This window comes from Sciurus carolinensis, chromosome 3 (genome assembly GCF_902686445.1).
Source record: "Sciurus carolinensis chromosome 3, mSciCar1.2, whole genome shotgun sequence".
In the NCBI taxonomy this organism is placed as follows: domain Eukaryota; kingdom Metazoa; phylum Chordata; class Mammalia; order Rodentia; family Sciuridae; genus Sciurus; species Sciurus carolinensis.
Genome location: NC_062215.1, coordinates 12,272,932 through 12,298,833, shown reverse-complemented (window position 1 = coordinate 12,298,833; position 25,902 = coordinate 12,272,932). Strand labels below are relative to the sequence as shown.

Here is a 25,902-nt window from a genome sequence, read left to right as displayed (position 1 = left end):
TAATCTTTATTTTTATAGTCACATCATATATATACACTGTACAATGTGATATTTTGATATGTATACCACGTGGATGATGAAAATAGGCTAATCAATATATTCATCACCTCACCTTTTTTTGTGGTGAGACATTTAAAATGCACTCTTACCAATTTTGAAATATACTTTATTAGCTATTGTTTCCATACAATGCGATCAATCTCTAGAACTTATTCCTCTTACCCAAACTGAAATTTTATACCCTTTGGACATTGCCCCTCTGTTCCTTCCCCTGCTCTTCTGTAGTCTCTGCTGATCACCACTGTACTCTTTATTTCTGTGGGTTTACTTTTTTAGAATGCACCTTTAATATGAGGTCATGCAGTTTTTGTCTTTCTGTGCCTGGCTGATTTAATGTAGTGTCATTGTTTTAGTCAGCTTTTTTGCTTCTGTGACCAAAAGATCTGACCAGAACAATTTTATTTGAAAATTTTATTTTCAAATTTATTTGAAAAGTTTATTTGAGAACTCACGGTTTCAGAGTTCTTAGTCCATAGAAGGATGGCTCCATTCCTTGAGGCTCCAGGTGAAGCTGAACATCATGGTAGTGATGGAGGGAAGCAACTCACATGGTGGTCAGGAAGCAGAGAGGGAGTCCACTGGCCAGATACAAATATATAACCAAAGCCACGCCCCAATTCCCACCTCCTCCAGCCACACTCCACCACTTCAGTTACCACTCAGTTAATCCCTGTCAGAGGAGTAAATCACTGATTGGGTTAAGACTCTTAAAACCCAGTCATGTCTCCTCTGAAGCTTCCTGCAGTGTCTCACATGTGAGCTCTTGGGGTCCTCCAGGTTCATCCATGTTGTTGCAAATGACAGAATTTCCTTCTTTTAAAGGCAGAACAGTATTCCATTGTGTATATAAACCACTTTTATATGCCCATTTATCCACTGAGAGATATTTGGGAAGAGCCCGTATCTTGGCTATTGTGAATGATGCTCACTAACCTGGGAGTGCAGACATCTCTTCACCATATTGATTTCAGTTCCTTTGTATATATACCCAGTAGTGGGATTGTTGGAGCTCTTAGTTCTGTTTTTAGTTTTTTAAGAAAAATCCTCCATACTGTTTTCTATAATGTCTGTATTAATTTACATTCCCACTAACACTGTGCAAAGGTTTCTTTTTCTCCACATTCTCACCAGCACTTGTCTTTCATCTTTTGGAATCTTTCATCATTCCAGCAGGTGTGAGATGGTAGTTCATTGTCGTTTAATTTGCATTTTCATAATGATTAGTTACATTGAACATTTTTTAAATGAACCTGTTGGCTATTTTAATGTTTTCTTTTGAGAAATGTCTGTAAAGTCATTTGTCCATTATTTAATGATTGGGTCATTTGTTTTCTTGTAATTGAGTTGTTTGTAGTTTCTTTTACATATTTTGGATATTGACCCCTTTATCAGATATATGATTTGCAAATATTTTCTCCCATTCTGTAGGTCAACTCTTTACTCTGTTGATTGTTTCTCTTTATGTGCAGAAACTTTGTTAGATATAATCCCATTTGTCTTACTGCTTTGTTGCCTGTACTTTTATTGTCATGTCCAATTTGCCAAGACCTATGTTGACAAACTTTCTTGGTATGTCTTCTCCTTTAGGTTTACTGTTTATGTTCTTATATTTAATTCTTTCATCCATTTTGAATGAATTTTCATGCATGGTCTGAGATAAGGACTCAGTTTTACTCTTTTGCAGGACACCCAGTTTTACCAACAACATTTATTGAGGAGATTGTCCTTTCCTCATTGTGTGATGTTGGCACCTTTATGGAAAATCAATTGACTATAAGTGTGGGGGTTTATTTCAGTATTCTCTATCTTATTCCATTGATCAGCATGTCTGCTTTTATGCCAATATCATGCTGTCTTGGTTAGTGTATATTTGGATGTCAGGTAGTGTGATGACTTTAGCTTTATTCTTTTTTGCTCAAGATCACATTGGCTATTTCGGTCTTTTCTGGTATCATAAAAATTATAGAATTGATTAATCTGTTTCTGGAAAAATTACATTGGAATTTTGATAGGGATTTCATTGAATCTGGATTGTTTTGTTAGTATGGTGCCATTGTTTGGATATGAGGTGTCTCCCAAAAGCTTCTGATAATGCAAGAATATTCAGAGGTGAAAAGATTAGATTATCAGTCCATCCTAGTGTGAATGAACTGCCTAGGTGGTAACTGTGAGCAGGTGGGGTACTACTTGGGGAGATAGATTACTGGGAGTATGCCCGGAAGTGTGCATCTTCTTTGTGGCCCCCTTCCTCCCTTTCTTTCTCTCTCTTTCCCTTCCCACCCCCTCTCTGATTCCTGACCCCACCATGAGCAACTTTCCTTCCCTGGGCCCTTCCCCCATGATGTGCTGCCTCACCTTGGGCCCAGAGCAATGGCGTCAGCAGTCTATGGACAGAGCCTCTGATACCCTGAGCTCCTAATAAACTTTCGCCTGTTCAGTTGTCCTTGTTAGTTGTGTTAGTCACAGCAGTGCAAATGCTGACAAAAATATATGGACATTTTAACAATATTAATCCTTCCAATCTAAAAAATGAGACATCTTTCTATCTAATCATTTCCCTCATTTTCTTTCACTAGTGTTTCAGTTTTCAGTATACATGTCTTTTATACATGTTATTATTGGTCTATTCAGATTTTCTATTTCTTCATGATTCATTATTGGTAGGTTGTATATATCTAGAAATTCATCACTTTCTTATAGGTTATCTAATTTTTTGGCATATAATTGTTTATAATAGTTGCTATGATTCTTTATATTTCTTTGGTATCAATTGTAATGTTACCTTTTTAATTATTGTTTCTGTTCGAATCCTTTTTTTCCCCTTAGTTTGGAATTTGTCAGTGTTCTCAAAAAAACTGACAGTTTTGATGATATAGTTTTGCTATTGTTTTTTCTCATCTCTCATTTTTTGTGCTTTGATATTTGTTAGTTTCTTCCTTCTGCAACTTTGGGCTTAGTTTTTTCTTTTTCTAATTCCTTGAGGCATACCATTAGGTTGTTTATTTAAAACCTTTCCTTTTTATTGTACCATGCATTTATTGCTGTAAATTTCCCTTTAGAGTTACTTTTCCTCCATACCATAAGTTTTAGTATCATCGTTTCCATTTTATTTGTCTCGAGATATTTTATATCACTTTTGACTTCTTTCGTTCATTGGTTATTCAGGAGTGTGTTGCTTAATTTCCACATATTTGAGAATTTTCCAAGATTTTTCTTATTATATATTTGTAGTTTCATACTATTGTGATTGAATAAGAAAATTTCTACATTTCCAGAATACTGCAGTGAAACATGCATACCAATGTTTATAGCAGTGTAATTCACAATCGCTAAGTTATGGAACCAGCTTAGTTATCCCTTGGATAAAGAAAATATAGTATTTGTACACAATGGAGTTTTTACTCAGCCATAAAGAAGAAAGAAATTATGTCATTTTCTGGTAAAGGGAAGGAACTGGAGAACATCCTGAGCGAAATAAACCAGACTCAGAAAGTCAGAAGTTGAGTGTTTTTCTCTCATATATGAAAGCTAACAAGAAATAAGAAATCGTTTTAAAAAGGGGACTCTCGTGAAAATAGAAGGGAGAACAGTGGAGTAGATGAAGTAGATTGAGGGAGAAGAAGGAGGGATGAGGAAGGGAAAGAACTGTGGAGTGAAATTGAACTATGTTCTGTGCATGTACAAATACATTACAGCAAATTCTGTTTTATGTATAACTAATGTGCCAATTGAAGAATGAATTAATAGAAAGAAGACCAATCAAATAAAGGAAGGGAATTGGGGGAAGGAGGAAGGAGGTAGTAATAGGGATCGAAAAGGAACAAATTATGTTCTGTTCATTTATACGTATGTCAAAATGAACCCAACAATTATGTATAATTAAATGCACTAATAAAAAGAAAATCTAAATGACTTCAGTTCCATTAGATTTGTTAAAATTTGTTTTATAGTCTAACATATGATCTGTTTTGGAGAATGTTCTATATGCACTTGAGAATAACTTGTATCATGTTGCTATTGAATGCAGTGTTCTAGTAGGTCCATTTGGTCTAAAGTGAAATTCAAGTCCAATGTTTTCTTATTGATTTTCTTTCTAGATGATCTGTCCATTGCTTCAAGTGATCTCTTGACGTCCTGTACCATTATTGTATTACAGTCTACTTCTCACTTCAGATCTATTAATATTTATTTTACATATTTAAGTGCTCTTATGTTAAGTGCATATGTAGTTACAATTGTTGTATTCTTTGATGAATTGATCTCTTTAACACTATATAGTGACTTTCTTTAGCTCTTTTTACTTAAATCCTATTTTGTCTGATGTAATTATGGGTACCTTTACTCTTTTGGTTTTCATTTGCATGGAACATCTTTTTTATCCCTTCACTTTCAGTCCATATTCTTAAATGTGAAGTGAGCCTCTTATAAGATTCATATAGCTTTTTAAAAAATTGATTCAGCCAGTCTGATTTTTTGCAGTACTTGGGGCTATAGGTGTGCACAACCATGCTCAGCCTCTGACTTTTGATTGAGAATTTAGTCTATTTTTTTTTTGAGAGTAAAAACAAACTTAATATTTTATTTAACTTTGTATTATAGCAGTAAAATTTTTAAAATGAACATGCTTAACATCCAATTTTACCATTTTTTGACTTAGCATAAAAAGGGAAAAAAGATTACAGCCTACTTGTAAATAAGTTTACAACTAAAATACTTTTCTTCTTTTGCAAACATAAATAATAGATTATAGCCAATCAAGAATAATAGAAATATATAACCAAGACAATCTTTGTAACTAATGTTAATACTAAACAATATTTAAATCTGAAGAAAAATCATTTCTCAGATAATTACACTTCTCTAAGGAAATAATTTCAGACATTTCATCCATTTTTATACCAACAGTAATCAGGAGAAGTTAGCACTCATATCTAAGATTATTACAAATAATTTCAGCCTCAAACAATAATTAGATATCCCATGTTCTGAAGCCTTCTTATACTTCTGAATGTCAACCTGGGTAGCTTTTAAAATACTGAGGAGATTCTGAATAACGTTTTTGTTATTGTTCATAATGGAAGAGAAATTAAATTTACTGCTAAGAATCATCTGAAAAGAGATAGGAAACAAAATAACCAATCTAATATTAGTGTTTCTAGATTACCTTTAAGAAGGCCAAAAAGGTAACAAATGTTCCATATACAGGTTTTATGTTTAAATAAAAATTTCACATAAATTTTCACTTTAGTATATAGAACAATCCCTCAAATTTTATTTATGAAACTGGTAAGAGTAGATTAAAATATCAAGTCAATGGTAGAAACTGTATAGATGTTATAATAAATTGTATAAGTGAAAATTATCTGAAGATTTAAATAAGTCCAGTAAGATGTTATTTTTACTCTTAAGAATAGTTAAGAACAGTTAGGGTTAGGGTTAGGGTTAGGGAGAGGGGCAAGAATGGAGGAAGGAAGGACGGTATAGAGGGAAAAGAAGGGTGGGGGAAGAGAAAAAATAACAGAATGAATCTAACAACATTACTCTATGTAAATTTATGATTACACAAATGGTATGCCTTTACTCCATGTACAAACAGAGAAACAAGATGTATCCCATTTGTTTACAATAAAAAAAAACCTGAAAAAAAGAATAGTTAAGAACAATCTTTTACTTGAGAAAGATTAGAAAATAAAGATAAGCAAAATGACTTTAAAAGTGATGTGATGTGTCTTTATCTCCTTCTAACTTTCCCAGTACACACAAGATCATAGAGACCTTTTCTACACTAGTAATGGTAAGAGTAGCAGCAGCAACAGCAGCAACTAGGATTCTTAGAGTAGTCTTGCTTAATTTACATAATACATATGGGTATAATATTTTTATAGAACTGTATTATCTTTTCACAGAAATCATGTTCTTCTTCTTTAATAGCAAATTATATTGAAAACATAGACTTTTATTCCAAAGGGAAACTTCATCCCACCATGAGCAGTGGCTACCTGATCAAAGTTCTTTGTAAAGTCAGGATGACAGAGGTGGGCAAAGATGACAATAAAACTATTTTGAAGGAAAAACAATCTGCAACTGATAAAACTAGATTAAACTTAATGTATGATTCCTGGTTCTCAGTAACCTTGTTTGAATGGAGCTGATCCCTTCATGTTAAGTTTCAGTTCCTATCTTTCATCAATGGTTAAACTTTACAAAGTATAAAGAATGTTTTTATCATTTTTTTGAGATCTGTGCTCCTTATTTAATATATCAGAAGTCTACTTGACAATGCTCTTATTTATTACCAGGCAAGGTTTGAATTTTACTTTGCTGAGAGATCCTTTAGAGAACAAGGTGCTAGACACAAACTGATCAAGTTCTCACCCCACACCTTCAAGAATACTGAAAGAGATCTGCAGATCTTTTTTGGTACAGGAGGGACCTCTTTTATCTTCTTGTGGTAAAGTTTAAGATTTTCCTGCTATTTCATCTAAGGTGAATCAGTCAGCATGTGGTCATTAGTAGCTAGAGTACATCTAACGTCTCTTCAAACTGGAAAAGTAGACCATGCAGCTACCACATGTTCGGGTCTCATTCTCTCTCCTTGTGTCTGTCTCTCTTTCTCTCTCTCTCTCTCTCTCTCTCTCTCTCTCAACTCTCACGCCAGGCAAAGGGGTGCATTTCCTATTATTGGGCTGTCGGTTCGCCTGCTTTCTTAGTCTGTTTTATATTCCAGGTAACTATTGATAGGCAAGAACTTGTTGCTACCATTGTGTAGTATTTTTTTCTGGCTATTCTGTAGGTTCTTTCTTCCTCTCTTTCTCTCTCCCTTTGTGGTTTGATGATTTTCTGCAGTGATAAACACTGAATTCTTTCTTTTTGGGTTTTACTCAATGACTATGGGCTTCTGCTTTGTGGTTGCCATGAGGAGTAACAAATAAAACATAATCAGCTGTTTAAGCTGATAATAGTTCTGATCACACATAAAAGCACTTCACTTTTATTCTCCCCTCCTACTCCATTTCTTTTTTCCATGTCACAGTTTACATCTTTTTTCTAATTTGTATCCCTTAACAATTATGTAGTTATGGTCATTTTTAATAGCTTTGTCTTTTAACCTTCATACAGGAGATACAGTTGCTTTACATGCCACCATCATAGTACTGGAGAATTTCGAATGTAACATGTGTCTTTTATACCAATGAGCTTTGTACTTTCCTATGCTTTGTGTTATTGATTAGCAGCTTTTTCTTTTTCTTTTTTTATTGTAAACATTTAAGCTTAAAAAACTTCCGTTAGCAATTCCTGTAAGACAGACCTAGTGGTGCTGAACTTCTCTAACTTTTTGTTTTTCCTGGAAATATTTTATTTATCTCTAATTTCTGAAGGACAGTTTTCCAGGTAAAGTATTCTTGGTTAATAGTTTTTATTCTTTCTCACTTCAAATATTACATCTTACTCTGTCCTGGCCTGCAATGTTTCTGCTAAGAATTTAGCTGATAGCCACAATGAGACCTCCTTGTATGTGATATGAATTTTATCTCTTCCAGTTTTCAGAATTGTCTTTGATTTTTGATAGTTTGATTTGATGTATCTCAAATTGATGTGAATTTCTCATTGGGTTGAATTTGTTTAGAGATATCTGAGTTACCCGTATCTGGATATTGGCATCTTTCCCTAGATGTCTGAAGTCTTCAGTCATTGTTTTCTGAAATATCATTTGCGACCTTTTTCTTTCTCTTGTTCTTGAATTCCTGTTGTGCAAAAGTTAGGTTTCTCAGTGGTGTAACGTAATTCTCAGAGGGTTTCTCCATTCTTTTTCGTTTTTCTTCTCTGACCAGATGTTTTCAAATGTCCTGTCTTTGAACTCACTGATGGTTTCTTCTACTTAATTGAGTCTGATGGTCAGGCTTTCTGTTTAATTTTTTATTTCAGTTATTATATTCTTTATTTATAGGATTTCTGTTTTTAAAAATTGTTTCTTTCAAACTTACCATTTTGTGTGTTGTTTTCAAATACATTTAATTTTTATCCAGCCATATTTTCTGGTAGTTCCATGAACTTGCTTAAGAGGATTATTGTGAATTCTTTGCTAGTCATTTAATAGATTACTATTTCTTTGGATTCCAAAATAGGAATTTTGTTAGTTTCTTTTGATGGTATCACATATCCCTTATTCTTTGTGTCCCTTATGTCCTTGCCTTGGTGTTCACGAATTTGAAGAAGCAGCCACACTTTCTAGCCTCTGTGTGTGTGTTTTTGGGAAGATATAGACCTTCACTCTTAAGTCTATCCGGGGATTCTGGGTGGGCTATCTGGTAGTGACTGCTACCAGGCAGACCTTGCTATTGGTTTCTCTAGTTAGGCTGGTTCTCTGCCTGTGCTCAGAGGTTAGGTAGGGCTGTTGGCTGTATCCTACAGTCCAGTGAGACCACTAGTTGGGCTCTGTGGTCAGGTACAGTGACTGTTGGGGCTCTTCAGTCACTTCTGATCAGGTAGCGTTGTAGGCTGCATTTCTTGGTAAGGCAGTACTAGTGCTTGGGATCTGTAGTTGTACGGGCTGCAGGCTGTATTCCTGAGGCTGGGAAAGGTTTCTGGAGTTGCTTAGCTCAGCTCAGCGGCTTGGCATGGGCAGAGCCAGAGGCCATGCTTCACTGTCATGTGCAGTCATGGGCCTGCCTCCTCTGGCTGGGCTTCAACACTGGGTAGGGTCACTGCTTGACCACCAGGGTCAGGTGGGGTTAGACCCTCTGCTGTGCAGATGTGTGAGAACATGGGTTTGCTTTATGGCCTGGGAAAGCCTTATGCAGAGCTCCTAGGTTGAACATTATCATTCCTCCGCTGCCCAAGTTTGGTGAATCCAGACACAGCCTTAAAAGTTAACTGGCTGAGGAAAGAATGGAGTGGTATATCAGGTAGTGTGAAGAGCAAAATATGGTAGAACCAAGAACAACCAGGCTTGTTTGGGAAATGCCAGTGATGCTGGCTTGTGGATTGCTGAGGACAGGTTAAGGAGCTGAGTATTTTCAGGGTTATGATCCTTGATATTTACAAAGAAATACTTGGATATTTGATAATCAAATTTGATTTTCAGAGTTATGATACTTAATATTTACAAAGAAACATTGTTATAATCTAGGTGCTCCAAATGTCACAGTAAGAATCAGAAACTGCAATGTGGTATTTGTTAGGTAGCAATAGTGAGTGGTAGGATGCATTTTGTTCTCATACAGTGAAACTGGTTACTTGTCATTGAATATCTTTGTTCTTAGAAGCTTAATCATGTTTGAATAAATGCATTTGAATTTTCAAAATGTAACAATGAAAAGCTGTGGAGGAAATACTTTTCTTGGTTCATTTTTCTCTAATATTCATGTTTTCACTAATCTTAATGCTTACCAAAGGGTACCCTGAAAGATGGCATTGTGTACAAGTGGAAAAGAACAAGTAGCTCACGGACCAGTGAAGCAGAATAATAAGGAATATGAAGTAGCCTATGATAGAATGGTTGTCACATTAACTTAAAATTGCCTCAGAAAAAAAGTGTTTTCCCAAATCATACCCAAATGTGCAGGGGTAGAAGGACAGGCTGCAGTGCTGTGAAGAAATGGTGCTATGTTCATGTCACTGACACGGAGAGCTTATTTGTTACCGGTTGTAAACACATCTCTTACTTATGTTATTTCATTTGTTATTTTGTCACAAATAATTTGACACTAAAGGTTGAAATTTGTGCATTCAGCAAATCTTGAACTAACTCGGGTATGCTGTCTTTTTTTTTTTTTTTTTTTTTCCTTCATTTGATTTGTATTCATGGAATCCCTGTGTGTACCAGGCATTGTGCTAAGTGGTTGGGATACATAGTGAACCTGGGCTACATCACAGTGGGGAAGATGGACAGTGAAAACAACCCTGAAGAAGAAGTGAACCTGAAGGTGATATATTCTGTGGGGCAAAAGAACACCAAAGCTGGAAATGGGGACTACATGAACTGGGGGGAAGGGGAGCCACAACAAAGTTAAAAATGGGGTGTCTGGGAGGCCTCAGTATAAAGGTAACATTTAAGCAAAACCTTAAAACTTGGAGAAAGAAACCAGGTGGATACCTGGGGGAAAGCTTCTAGGCCCTATGAGGAGAGCAAGGAGGCAGGCAGGTTAGCTTGGTGGAGGTGGTGGTGGGATAGTGTTGGAGGAGAGACCGGGTGTGGTAACTGGCACTGGATCTTGGGAGGTCCAAGATGTGATGGAGTCCTTGACTCTTACTGTTTTGTTTTGTTTTGTTTTTTTTTAAATAATGGCTTTGTTGAGGTACAGTTCACAAGCCAACAATTTGCTCATAAGTGTACAGTTCAGTGGTTTTTAATGTAGTCATGAAGTTGGGCAACCGTCAGCACATTCAATTTTAGAACATTTTCATCTCCCCAGAAAGAAAGTATGGACATCCTCCTACCCTCAACTCCCCCATCACACCCTAGGAAATCAGTAGTCTTCTTTTTCTGTTTCTATGGATTTGCCCATCCTGGAAATTTACTATAAATGGAATCATGTAATATGTGGTCTTCTATGATACTTAACCTAAAATTGCTTTCAGGGTTCACACATTGTAACTTGTCTTATAACTGAATAATAATCCATTGAATATACTATATTTATTCATTTATCAACTTATGGACTTGGTTTGTTTCCTCTTTAGGTCCGCTAAGAATAATATTGCTATGAACATTTGTATGTTAATTTTTGTGTCTGGTTGTATGTCTTCATTTCTTAAACAGGACTGGAATTTTTAGGTCACATGGTAACTCTGTGAGGAATTGCCAGACCATCTTCCTGTTTGCCTATGTCATTTTACATTCCCAGCAGTAGTGTTGCAGGTTCCAATTTCTCCACTTCTTTACCAATAATGCTTGTCATTGTCTTTTTGATTATAGCTATTCTAGTGGGTGTGAAGTGGTTTGTCATTCTTGTTTTAATTTTGTATTTGCCTAATGATAATGATTTGGTCATCTTTTTATACCTTTTTTTGCCATTTGTATATCTTCTTTGGAGAAATGTCTATTCAGATCCTTTGCTCACTTTGAAACTGTGTTAATTATCCATTTATGATCAAGTTGTTAGTCTTTATATATTCAGAAATAGTTTCACCCATTAAGCATTGTATCCCTTGGTATGCTTAATACAATCATGTTGAATAAAATTTAAGTGCTCATAATTATATTTCCATTATACTGTTGTTATATTAGAATATAGTCAGCTATATACCAGTTTTAATTTCCTCCTTTAATTATTAAACTGTATTAAAATAAATTAATGTTTCATTGTTTTAACCATTTGATTAAATTGATTAATCATTACAATTGATGTGATGTTTAAGATCTATCATTTTAATGAATGAATAAATTTTTTAAAGTATGGATTACAATTGTTTCTTTAAACAGTGTTAAACTTGATTTTTTAATTTTATAGATGGAGAAGGTAGAAGCAGATCTCATTAGATCCAAGTCTCTACGTGAAAAACAGTCCACGGAGTTTTTATGGCAACTGGAGGATGTCAAACAAAGATACGAGCAGCAGGTTGGTTGTTCATTTTGATGATACCATTTAATTATTAAAAAAATTTTTTTAAATGTTTTATTTTTACAGACTTTTTAACATACATATAATCTATCTTTTAAACCTTTACATCACAAAATTTCAGAATGAAATGTTACTAAGAGCTTTTATTACTCATGTTTGAAATATTAAAGTAACATTTGTTTTAATAAAATTCAGAAATAGAATTTTAACACTCCACTGACGCTTGTTCTTAAAGTCTGCTAATCTGAATGTTTAATTGAAACATGTATGTGATTCTTGAATTCTGATCCTGTCAGACCATTAGAGGGGGTGTCGGGCTCCTGCTCTTCCTGGGCACTGTGACAGCACCGAGGAGAGCAGGGCGGAGAGACAAGTCTCCTGTCCTCGCAGAGCTCCCACTTTGGTAGGTAGTCAGACTGGAAGTAAAGAGGGTGCCCTCACAAGTTGAGCCCACGGAGCATGGCAGGGAACACAGCTCTGGGCACGTGGTCATGGAAGCCCTGACTCTTTTGCTGAGTCCGAAAACTAGGAAGGGGCAGCTGGTGCTCTCAGGAGGAATGGTATTCCTGGGAGGGAACAGCAAATTCAGAGGTCCTCAGAAGAGAAACTGGGAGTATTTGGGGCACAAAAATAGCAACTTGAGACCGGGCTAGAGGATGCAGCAGAAAGGCGTGGTCTGTGGGTCTGTGGGAGCACTGGGCGAGGGCTCTGACCACACGGAAGGAGGCTGGGTCTTCTCCTCAGGCCTCTGCCTCTTAAAAAACAATTTTAAAAAAAATTATTTTCTTTTAAATACATTCCTGTTTATTCCCATAATACTTATGTAGCTATTAATTTTTACTTGTGTAATTTGTCTTGTTTCCTTAATATCTGGAAAAACATTAATTAGCTTAGTCACTCAGGTTAAGAAAATTTTTTCTGAAGATTATATTTGAATCTTTTAAATCTGAAATGGGAATAATTTTTTACATTATTATATTTAACCCCCATTCAGCAGGTACTATATAAAAAACTAATTAATCCCTTGTGACTGCTGAATTTTATTTTTTCTGCTAATTGACAGCAATTAGTGGCTCACTTGAATTCAGTAAGAAGGAAGTCTGATCTGATATGTGTCCTCGGGGTTGATGTTGTTTTAATCCTAAAATGTTGGTAAAAATATCTGACTTGAGCTACTTGCTTAGGGATGGTGTAATGGCAAAGTAGTTATAAAGAGAAGATCTCGTGGTTTGGTCCTTCTTATCAGCTTCTCCGCCATCCTGTTCTGTTTGGTGTAGTCCAGTCATGCCCAACTTGTGTTCAGCTCTCATCAAACGTTACATGACCTTTCAACCCACTCCAGTCTCTTCTTTAAAGTGACAGCATCTACCATCTCCTTATTTTGCACACTTGGTTCTTGTATTATTTATAAATGTATCCATGTATAAATGTATGCTTTTATCTGGAAAGCATACTCTAAAAGAGAGCAGAAACTTTCTCTTACGTTTCCTTCAACTTTTATTACATTGTTTCTGTGATTGAGTTCAAAATAGAAACAATTCATTGCTGTTGAATTGATTTCACTTTTGATCAATAGATATCTACTACCTTTATGTTAGAAGTTAGGTTTGATGTTCTTAATGTGATCATCAGTGAAAGTATCACTACTTATCACCTCTGGGTGTGTGTGGTTTGGGGCTTATATGAGTTTATATTCTTAATCCTCGGTAGTAAAAAGATTTTCTTGAGGTCACAAGTTAAATAGTGTAAAACTTAAGGCCGATCCAATTTCTGATCCCTCTGGTATTCTTTCCTTCTTGCCAAATAGTCTATGTGATGTTTCTCTGATACCTTAAGAAAGATTTAAAAACTTATTAAAGAGTTTTAATAGTAGTAAAAAACTATATGTGTAGAAGATGTATCCAATTTTATAACTCTTATTTGGTTGCTTTAAAATTACTTTATTATAGTAAGTATGAAGGTTGCCACAAAAGAAAACAGCAAGACACTAGAACTGAAGGAAAATGAAAACACTGGTCTGACAAGGCCGCTCACTGGGAGAGTGGATGCTTAGGACGTGTGAAGCTCCGGCTTCAGTCCCTACCGCTCCCAAAAACTAGATCAAAAAGAAGAAAGAAAATGAAAACATGACATCAAAACTCATGAGGTGTAGAAAAAGTAGTGTTTTGGGGGAAACTTAAAGTATTATATGCGGTTGTTAAAAAATAAAAAAGGTGTCAAATGGTACAGGTGTCTATCTTAGGAAACTAGAAAAAGATGAGCATCTTAAACCCCCAAAAAGCAGAGGGAAGAAAACAAATGAAGAGCAAAATTCACTGAAATAGAACACAGAATGCAAGAGAAGTAGGTAGTGCTATTATGCTCATTCACCACTGAGGAAATCGAGGCCCCAAGAATGTACGTCCTTGCCCAGGGTCACTATGCATACTGATTGCTAACACGATTCAGACCCGAGCTTCCCAATTCTTGAGTCCCTGCTCACAGCTGCTGTGCTAGGTTGCTTTTAACTTCTTGAAAAACAAAGTTGAGGAAATCTCCCAGAAACTGAGAAAAAGGCAGAGACAGAACAGGAAAAGACTGGGCCAGTCACCTGGGAAGATGAACAGATCCATCTGTGGAGAAGTCCAAGGGAGAACACAGAACAAAGAGGAAAGAAGTTTCTTAAAGAAAAAACACAGGAGATTTTCAGAGTTGAAGGAGAAGAGACCCAATAAATATATCTCTGTGGCTCTTAGAGGACCAGAGACAAAGGGATAATCTTAAACATAGACATGGCAAACTGGCTGGTTTCAGACCAGTCGAGCCTCAAACTTGTTTTTGTTTGGCCAACCCAGCGTTTCTGAAACCAGTTTTTGAATGAGTTGTCAGAGTTTAAAATACATATGATTTTATGTAAAAACACACATTTCAGACTTGTTCTACAACCTTAGTAAATCTGATGATTATAGGCCACACTATCCCGTGGCAGCTATCAACTGGAGTTAGGACACTGGACCAGTAAAGAAGGAAATACAGTCTTAACAAAATAAGGCTCCACTTTGAACAGTATTCATAGTCATAATAATTGATGTTCATTGGTGTTCAACATTCAGAACTAGCTTATGTTTACAAAACAGAGCATAAATATGATCCACCTTGCTGTTCTAACAGTAAAGGTGATGTGCCATGTGTAGTTGGAATTGGAAGAAAGGGAAGAAAGTGGCGGGGGAGAGCACTAAGGTGTTGTGTCATGAAGTGGGGATTTGAGCTGCTGCCCATGTAATGAAATGAGACATGGAGATTTTAGTATGTTCTCTCAACTCAGGTCACCAACCGAGGAAGTGAGAAGAGCAACACAACTATCCAGAGTGGAAGACGAAGCGAGGGAGTGTGAATGGGCTAAAGTCCCATTTATTAGAATAGAAAGCCTAAACACTGTCTACATTTGGTGAATAAAGAAAAGAGCTGTATAAACTGAGTGCAATGGCACATGTCTGTAATCCCCGTGACTTGGGAGGCTGAGGCGGAAGGATCACAAGTTGGAGGACTGTCTTGCAACTTAGCAAAACCCTGTCCCAATATAAAAAATAAAAAGGGCTGGGAATGGAATGTGGCTCAGTGGTTAAATTCCTACTACGGAAAAAAGGGGAGGGGGACCAAAAAAAGCGATAGATCTGTGCAGTATATTATGTATACATGTAGGAAACAGAAATGTTTAAAAAAGTTGCTGCCACTACAGGAGTGGATGGGAATACACACATACATTACTGATTTTAAAATTTAATTCATATAGCCTTCAATTAAAAAAATTTATTTCTTGGAATCTATCCTGTGGAAATATTTATATGTGTGCAAAAATATATATGTGCACATGTGTTTGTGGAGGATTATTTGGAATAATGAAAAGAAGTTGAAAATAGAACAAATGATTAAACAAGTCACACTGAGTCCATACTGTGGAATAGTATGTACTTATTAAAGAAGATTGATCTGATCTGTGTGTGCCAACATGTGCAGACTTCTAAAATGTATTGATAAGGGGAGTAAGGCACATCTTGTAACACTTTGTATATTATGATCTCATTTATGTAAAATTAAAGCACATGTGTCCATATCATGTAGTTCAATATGTAAATTCATTGCACAAATCTAGAAGATTGCACATGTCTGTGGAATGGGCATGGAATTATACATTGGGTGTGACAAATTGAGACTTTCATTTTGTGCTCTGAAGTTTTTTACTTGAAATTTCCCAATGAGTATGTGCCATACCTTACTTAGATAATTAAAACATATTAAAGTTACAAATGCTAAGGAACAATAGAATAAAGTAAATAGAGGTTATATTTTACTTTATCACATTTTAATTGGGTATTAAATTTGGATTAATGAAGTTAGAAAATAAATTCAAATGACATAAATGTAAAATAATCAAATGATGAAAAGTCAAGAAGATAGAGAAGATAGATTATTTTCAAAGATGCCAAAGACTGGGGACCTTTGCAAAATCCAGTCAAATGGAGTTATTTTATCAGATTCTTTTTTTAAAATTATGCACGAATGAAGTAGTTAATTCTGGATTAATGTGATGGCACCTGGAAGCCATTTTGATATATGCTAACTCATTAATATGTAATTCTACTAAAATATGCTTTGTCTAAAGAGCTGAAGAATGTTTTCTACAAAGTTAATACAAAGAGAGGTTGCTTGGGAAAGTGGCTTTAGAAAGTAGGTATAGAAAATTATATTCAGAAATGGAGGCTGCTATTGGGGAGTGAAAAGGAAAAAGAAATAGTTAATAAGTAACCCAGTATAAGTTAGAATATTAAGGAAGTGCAAGGAGTGTTGCTCATCGTTGTGTTGTGATCACAAGGCATACTTGAAGCAGTGCTGGGATCAAAAGCAGTGTCAGCAGCACCAACCAAACAAGAACAATGGTGGCTTCTCTAAGGAGACTGATGAGGAAGAGGAGAGAGGAAAACAGAATTTAAAATTGTGCATCACAAATACTAATCAGATGATATTGTATGATAGGGCACAGGGTTAAACAGTTCTCTTTGAGAGTTTTTAGTCTGCTGTTTTCGTTTTGATGATAATTGAATAGACGACAAATTTATATTTAGAAGTAGCCAAATGATTTCAGTGCCTTGTTTACATTTATGTTTTGTTTTGTCAAAAACGTATTTGACTAAATAAAAATCAGTTTGTTTAAAAATGTAAAATAATATTTATAGCAAATATGTTAGGCAAAGTGACTCTGATTATTCTTTTATTTTTTATTTTTTTTGGTACCAGGGATTAAATCCAGGGGTGCTTTTTAACCACTGAGTCACATTCCCAGCCCTTTTTAATTTTGATTTACAGAAGGGGAATTGCTAAATGCCTTACTAAGTTGCTGACACTGGCTTTGAACTCTTGATCCTTCTGCCTCAGCCTCACAAGTCACTGGGATTACAGGTATGCACCACCGTACCTGGCAGCTTTGATTATTAAAATAATAAATTTATAATAAGTACAATTAGCAGATAACTAATTAGCATAAACCATGATAAAATCATTAATGTTCCAACAAATGACCTGTCAAAGGAAAGAAACACACATGAAATTAATTGAATGAACAACCACATAGAAACTTTTTGAGTGTTAGTATTAGCAAAGATGCATGCCAGATATTATTGGCACAAAAACAGACATGAAGACCAATGGAACAGAAGACATAGAAACAAACCCACATAAATTCAGTTATCTCATACTAGACAAAGGTGCCATAAACACATATTGGACAAAAGATAGCCTCTTCAACAAATGGTGCTGGGAAAACTGGAAATCCATATGTCATAAAATGAAAATAGATCCCATATCTCTCCCTGCACAAAACTCAACTGTAGGTGAATCAAGGAACTAGGCATTAAACCAGAGACCCAGCACCTACTAGAAGAAAAAGTAGGTCCAAATCTTTATCACATTGGCTTAGGAACCGAATTCCTCGACAAGACTCCTAAAGAGCAAGAGGTAAAATCAAGAATCAATAAATGGGGTGGTATCTTCACAGCAGAGGAAACAATTAAAAGCATGGGAGAGAGCCTACAGAATGGGAGAAATTCTTTGCTCTCAGAGCATTAATACCCAGGATATATAACTTCACACCAAAAAACCATATGACCCATTTAATAAGCAGGCAAAAGAACTGAACAGGCATGTCACAGAAGAAATATGAATGACCAACAAATATATGAAAAAATGTTCAGTATCTCTAGCAATTAAAGAAATGCAAATTAAAACTACACTGAGATTCCATCTTACTCCAGTCAGAATGGCAATTATCAAGAATATAAATAACAATAAATGTTGGTGAGGATGTGGGGAAAGTTTCACTCATATATTTCTGGTGGGACTGCAGATTGGTGCTACCACTCTGGAAAGCAGTATGGAGATTCCTTAGAAAACTTGGAATGGAACCACCATTTGATCCAGCTATCCCACTTCTCGGTTTATACCAGAAGGACTTAAAATTAGCATACTACAGTGATGTGGCCATATCAATGTTTATAGCAGCAGAGTTCACAATTGCTAAGCTATGAAAACAACCTAGGTGCACTTCAACAGTTGAATGGACAAAGAAAATGTGGTATATATACACAATGGAATATTACATAGCCATAAAGAAAAATGAAATTGTGGTATTTGCCAGTAAATGGATGGAGCTGGAGACTATTATGCTAAGTGAAATAAGTCAATCCTCAAAATCCAAAGACTGAATGTTCTCTCTGATATGTGGATGCTGACTCACAATTGGGTGGGGTAAAGAAGGGTGGAATAGAAGTTCATTGGATTAGACACAGAAGAACAAAGGGAAGGGAGGGGTGATGGGAATAGGAAAGATAGTAGAATTAATTGGATGTAACTTTCCTATTTTCATATATGAATACACGACCAGTATAACATCATGTACAACCACAGGAATGGCATTCTGATTGGAATGTGTTATACTCCATGTATGTATAATATGTCAAAATACACTGTACTGTCATGTATATCTAGAAAAAACAATTTTTTAAAAAAATGCATGCCGGGTGTAGTGGCACACGCCAGCAATCCCAGCGACTTGAGAGACTGAGGCAGAAGGGGATCACAAGTTCAAAGCCAGCCTCAGCAACTTAGTGAGACCCTAAACAACTTAGCAAGACCCTATCTCAAAATAAATAAACAAATAAATAAATACATTAGAATAAAATTTTATTAGAATAAAATTTTTAAAAAGGACTGGGGACGTGGCTCAGTGGTAAGGCACCCCTGGATTCAATTCCAGTACCTCCCACAAAATAAATAATTAAAAATTTACGTACATCAAAATGAACCTCACAATTATGTATAACTATAATGTACTTATAAAAATTTTAAAAAACACTTAATAAGGAAAATTGATGAATTCTTTAAAGAAATGATACTATTAACAGAAGCCATTAACTATTGCATCAATTTTTCTGTGTTTTCTTTTCACACACACAAAAAAAGAAATGATACAAGGGTAAATTCTGATAGGAATTATATGAAATCATACAGGGATATCTCAGGTTGATGCATTTTTATTTTTCCTGCATCTATACAGTCCTGTTCATTCTAATCAATGCTGAGAATGAATATTTCAGCCTACAACTCACCAAGGAAAGGTAGAGGCAGGAGTATGAGCTAGTGCATTTTAGGAGAATTTTTATTGGTATAATAAATTAACTTTTTACTTAATCTTTTTTTAATTATTTTTTTTTCAGCAGAAAATTTTATTAACTGGAACAACATTTCCCCTCACTACTCCAAAATTTTAATATTTTTACTGTGAAAGTTGATCGTGAGAAATGATGGGCATAAAAGTAGAGATCTCTGCTCTGTAGGATAACTACATAAAACGTGAAATCAGTTAAATTAAACCTGTGTCCTTTGAACAGGGTGGCCAGGCTGGTAATGACCGAGGATTACGTAAAGTGCCTGTTCTTCATGGAGCCATCCTTCCTATGGGGAAATATGGCTTTGTATTGATACCTTTTTTTGCTGATGTGATAGTTCAAAAGACCATTTTTTAATGATTCAAGTTCAGAGGTGTAGTTTATATATAAGATAACAAAAATCAGTTTCTGAAGATTCAAATAGGCTGGTATTAGGTAGCTCACATTTTTTGAGGTTGAATATGGAATTCAGTGCTTTGGATTAGAAAATCAGCCTCTAAAGTAGAGTGGCCGGCAGGAAAGACAGGTGCAGAGGTAAGGAGGAGTACAGTGCAGGGGACAGTGGACAAGAGAGGTGGTGGACATGGCCCTAATCTGGTGTTCACATTGGAAGTCGCATAAGGAAAAAGTCAATTCTCGTCACCATGTTTTAAACAGAATACTGACAAACTTGAACATACAGTGGAGAATGTCCAAAATGTAGCAAAGTCTGGAACCACGACCGAGCATTTAAAGAAAAAGCTGCTTTGCCAGGAGGAGAGAAGCCTCAGGACAGTTGGGTCTCATTAAATGTAAGATCTGTTTCCAGAGGACATGTGGCTCGGCCTGTGGTGATCCTAACAGCCAGTGGTTCTTGGGACCTGCTCTGGGCGAGGCCTGCTCTCCATGTGTGCCCTGTGTTCGGCACTTCCCATCTTCTCAGCTCTCCAGAGTGTCGGGTACCGGGACTTCTTCCCATCTTCCAGGTGTGGAAGCTGAAGCACATCCAGTTATGTAACTGGCCGGGGGTCCGGCATTGTTAACAGGCAGCAGAGTCAGACCTGAACCTGAGCCACGCTCACAACTTCCACTCTAAACACACTCCCTTGGTGTTGCAGGCTAGAAATTGAACCCATGTGTAGGTGGTACTATGAGGAATGTTTTGAGTTGCTTCAAAGTGGTACTTCCTACAGAACTACTTATCTGTGCAGTAATTTGTCTTGAAAGAAAGTGAGCATGTTGAAGTATGTGTTGGAGCACCGCGGAAGGAGGCTCTGCTGTCGCGGGGGCTGTTCCTCCACCCAGGTCCCTTCCAGATTCTGTGACTTTCTGCTCATTCTCTGGATTAGACTCTGTGCCCCTCCCTTGACAGGTGTGGACTTCTCTGGTTCCACCACTGACCCTTTCCTTTAAACCTGCCTAACTGGGTTTCCTCTATTAGGACTTCTGCCTACTTTCTCAGTTGCCATTTAGAAACTTTTAAAAGTTAAAGATTTAAAGGTTAAGATCATAGCATTCCCCCCAGGAGGGGATTTAGGTGCTGCCCAGTGTCCTGCTTCTCACACTGGGGGAAGGCGACCCCTGCGGTGGGGAGCAAATGAGGTGCATGGAGGCTGCACATGCGCTTCCTGGAGTGTTCCATGGTCTCTTGGTTATTTTGTGGGAAAGCAAGTAGTTTTACCAGTGAGGTAACAGTCATATTAAAACAAACACACTTTCCTGTTTTGTAAAATGCAAAGTTCTCATGAATTTTTAAGATAGGACATTTCAAAGAAATGTCCAGCCTGCCGAGGCTGCTTCAGGCTTGGCCCCCTGATCCCCTGGCGGGGGGGTTGCTATTCATTTTCACTGCTGCTGGGGGTACTCTGGTGAAGTTTTAGAAGCTCTTGTCCAGTCTGATCTGCACATTTTATAATGAGCAAATTGACATTCAGAGGAAGTGAATGACAGTGCCTTCTGGGCCTCAGTTTCCTTCTTCAGTTTTAAATTTTGAGCCCCTCCCATATAGAAAGCATCATGCCAGGAACTGTAATGGAAGTGGAAAAAAAGCAAAACGGTATTTTAAAATATCTTAGCCAGAATGCAGGCATAAAGTGTACAGATGTGGAAAGCAAAACATCAAACGCATGGGATAAATACTCACACAAATATCCTGTAAAGCCCAAGCTTTCATCAAGATTTCCTGTTTCTTTCCTGTATAACCCGTTGGAACAAAAAGACAATTCTAATTGTCTTTTCACAAACCTCATTCATGTTGGAAACAAACAACCAAGCAGGCATGCTGGGATTTCCTGAACTATGGAATTTGGTTCTTGGCAATCCTGTCATATGGTTCTTTAATCTTATACTTTGTATCTTCTTTTAAAGTCTTTAAAAACGAATGGAGTTCAGCAGATAAACAAGTGGTCAAATTCTCCAGAAAGAATAAATGCTTATTGTCAGTGAATATAAAGAACTCTCCAGGACCAGCCTCTTACAAGCCACCAAGCCACTGTTATTTGAAACAAAAATATTTTGGTAGCAAAGACAGTGGAAGAGACAAAACAGCAATTAGGCAAGATAAGCAAGTGGGAAATTTTAAATTAAGATCAGTTGGGATGTTCAGAAAGCAGACAGCCTGGGATTTCCAGTCCTTTCTTTTGTAAATGGATCCCTAAAGTGAGGCTATTTTGTCTACCCTGGAAAAGCAGAGGCAGAAAGCAAGTGGCAGGGATTTGGGGTCTTGGGCAGGTGGAGCGCACCTGAGGGACCCTCTCCACAGGTGGAGGTGCTGGCCGGAGAGGAGGGGCAGAGGCCCCTGCTTTGGCTGGTGGGAAGAGAGGACAGAGGCACTGCCCTGGGAGGTGAGAGGGCTCAGATTATGAAGGGTTTTCCTTGTGGAACAGGAGGCGAGCTCATTTGCTGAGACAGAGAGGAGAGCGGAGGGAAGTAGAAATGGTGGGCAGCCGTTTGGGTGGTCACAAAACTGATCCGACTAGAAAAACTCAGGAGCATTCTCGTCGCCATTGAAGCCCGGGTGTGGTTGATGCCCATGCATTTGCAAGTCTCCTAAATCTCTTCAAAATGGATTTTCACATGATTTATTTCTAAGCATGTATAATTTATGCCGCTTTTATTCACTTTGGCTGTTCTTGCCCACCTCGTCCTACTCTTTTTAAAAGTCTTTTTGCTTGACTTTCCTTTTCCAATTTGTAATAAATAATTTTTGAGCCCCAGCTACAAATCAGCCATGTTGCTCCTCATTGGTGGTCAGGCTTCTGTTAGATGATTATTTTCTTTTAATAACCATCTAATTCAGGGAACTCAGCTGTGCCGCCAGTCACATTTGGCTCCTCTAGGCCACGGGCTGGGTACCCAGTTTGTCGCTACCAGGCTTCAGACAGAGACCCAGGCAGTGAAGCCGTGGAGCCTGGCGTCACAGGACAGGTGTTGACAAGGAGGGAAGGGCAGTTGAGGTCAGGAAGAAGCTCTATTCTTTTTGGCCTGAGATTTTTCTTATTGAGGCTAACACAATTGGCACGTTGACCTAGGCTGGGAATTAGGGCGCAAAGATGAGGCCCTAATTCCAGTTCTTTTCAGCAACGGTAGTATGAAGTGTGTTTACTTTCAGAGATATAGCATTTGAAATTTTTTTGGATAGCTATATGGCAAACTCATTATTCCCTTTATGTAAAATATACATTAAAAATATAAAATAGACATAATGCCTTCTCAGTCACTGATTAGTTTATAGAGCAACTACTTTGTGCTAAACACTGTCCAGGTACTTAGGAGATGATGGTAAACAAGCTTTCTCTCCCTTAAAATGTTAGGTGAGGTAATGATAATGCTATGAAGAAAATAAAGCTAGGAGTTTTTCAGTGAAGGGGCTGTTTTGCATAAGATTGCTGTTTTATATAAGGTGTTAGTTTGGTTCAGTCATCCAGTGGAGGACTCTGCTGCAGTGTGATACTCGAGCTAAGCCCTGAAGAGAACAGAGGAGAAAGCCACCCACACCCCTGAGGCCGAGGAGAGAGCACCCCTGGCAGAGTCAGGAGCAGGCGCCACAGCCATGCGGTGGAGCCAAGGTCAGGCAGGGAGATTGTTCAAGTGCTGCAGGCCGTGGTGGGAGTTTGGGTTTCATTGAGTGTGATGGGAAGTCATTGGGCATTTAAGCAAGATCTGGTTTGCGTCTTCAAAAGATCATTCTGCTGCTGTGTGGAGTATCGATGGTGTGGAGATGAGAAGAAGCAGGGAAACTGGTTTGGAGGTGACTCCGGTGGTCAGGCAAGACACTGCTGGGGCTGGGACTAAGCTGGGTGTGGTGGGGTGATAGCAAGCTGCCAGATTTGGGGTACATTTTGCAGGCCTCATTTGTCAGCAGATGTGAAATCGAGTGTGAGGCAGAGAGGAAGCTCAGATGAGACTTAGAAGTTTTCCAGCTGAGCAACCAGGTGAATGCTGATGACAGACCCTGAGACATAAATAAAGAAAAAAGGAAGTCCCTGGACTGAGCCAGAGTCACACCACAGTTAGAGGTGGGAAGGAGGTAGAGGAAGCAGCAAGAGAGACTGAGAAGGAGCAGCCTATGTGGTACAAGGCAAAACTGAGAAGGTGCGATTTCACGTGGGCCACATGCCATAGGTGTTGCTGGAAGAAGAGGAACCATCTGTCTTAGGTGATGTGAAAATGGGAAGTTAGGTAGGGACTGAGACCTGACCATTGGCTTTGGCCACCTTGACAAAAACAGTTTCAGTAGAATGTGAGCTTTTGCCCGAATGCTGTGGGTGGAGAGAGAGTGGGTTGGGAGTAACCTGTTTGAGGAAATCTTGAAGTAAAGGGGAGCAGAGAAATGGGGTGGTAGCTAGAGGAGTAGCTGGGATCAAGGGAAAGTTTTCAAACTGTGAGTGTTTCAGTCAGCTATTTCTTTGCTGTGACTAAATGATCTGATCAGCACAGTTACAGAGGAGGAAAGGTTTATTTGAAGACTCATGGTTTCAGAGGTCTTAGTTAATAGAAGGCGGACTCCATTCCTCAGGGCTTGAGGTGAGGCGGAACATCATGGCGGAAGAGCGTGACAGAGGGAAGCAGCTTGCATCATCAGGAAGCAGACAGGGAGAGAGAGACTCCACTCTCCAGATACAAAATTTATACCCCATAACCAGCCCCAATTCCCACCTCCTCCAGCCACACCCCACCAGTTCAGTTACCACTCAGTTAACTCCTATCAGGGGATTAAATCATTGATTGAGTTAAGACTCGTACAACCCAATCATGTCTCCTCTGAACCTTCTTGCATGTCTCACACGTGAGCTTTTGGGGGCTACCTCACATCCAAACCATCACAGTGAGATACAGTAAAAACGTGTTTGTTAATGAGAACGATCCAACAGATGAGATTGCTGATGCAGAGGGATGCGGTAATTGTGAGAGACACATGCTGAATTTGGCAAGAGGGGATAGAATCCAGCTGAGGTGGCAGCAAAGCCAGCAGCCATCAAGCTGTGGGACTGGCAGGGCCAGCGCAGGGAGACAGGTCAGTTTGGTGCTGAGGAAAATGAAGCAGCTCTCTTCCGATTTCTTCGAATTCTTTGATTATTCGTAGATGCCACATTGTTCCACTCAAAATGATGAACAGTCACAAAGCCTGTGTTAGGTGAAGGGGCAGTTTGTAAACTGGTCGACCTGTTTGTCTTTCTAAATTCCATCCTACCTGACAACTTGGATGATTATTATATTTTATGTTCATTCAACAGCAGTGAAGTGCTAGGTTAAGACAAATGCCCATTTCATTAAGAACTGAATGTGTCTTAGAGAAACAACATAAAATAAGTTAAAATATGTGGTTAAGACATGTTTCCCCCCACCACCACCATTTGAATTCCGTCTATCAATGAATTCTTATTTCCCAGGTTGTGTGGTTTGAATTGGCTGTCATTAAACCATTAGGGAAAAAAAAGCACATGATTATCCAAAGCCTTCCAGAGTTTCAACTGATATCTGGTAGATACAAACACAGAAAATTATAGCTGATTTTCAGAAGGTTTTAGAAACCGAGAAGTTATTGTCACTCGTTACCGCCAGGTGCCTTCTGAAGTATTCTGAAGTGCTAACTGGGAATGCTGGTCTTGGGTAGCTCTTGCTACCGGCCAGGCTTCCCTCAGCACCCAGGTCATCACTAGTGCCCCCAGGCTTTGGCTCACAGTGCAAGGTGAGCTTCGGGGACGTTAGCAGCCATTTGTCCCTGGCTCTTGATGGTTGACTAGAGAGAAAGAGGATGAAGAAGCAGTATATGCTGGCACACCCGTACCATCTCTAATAGCAGTGGTCAAAGCAATGTTAAACTTTTAAATAAAGAAAACTTGAACCGTTGATTGGACAGAGTTCCTGGATGGCTCTTTTCCTTTTGTATCAAACATCAAATCCTGGGGCTACCTGGACACCTACAGATGATACATTTTATTTCTATTCTTGATACACTTGTTGCTTTTTACTAATTTTTTTTTTTACCTGTTTCAATTAAGATGTTGGTCAGAAAGTCAGACTGTATTACAATTATTTTCTATGCTATGATGTGTTTGTACTGTGACTTCAAAGACCCAGAGCAGTATGTATCCTAA

The 25,902-nt window shown here is 37.8% G+C and overlaps 1 protein-coding gene across 1 annotated transcript in view; it reads left to right on the top strand.

Annotated features, from left to right (window-relative positions):
* Cep112 (centrosomal protein 112) overlaps nucleotides 1-25,902 on the top strand; it is a 447,190-nt gene that overhangs the window by 196,675 nt on the left and 224,613 nt on the right. Inside the window, 1 exon segment of the mRNA XM_047546437.1 lies at nucleotides 11,514-11,621. Coding sequence (XP_047402393.1) covers nucleotides 11,514-11,621 — 108 coding nt within the window.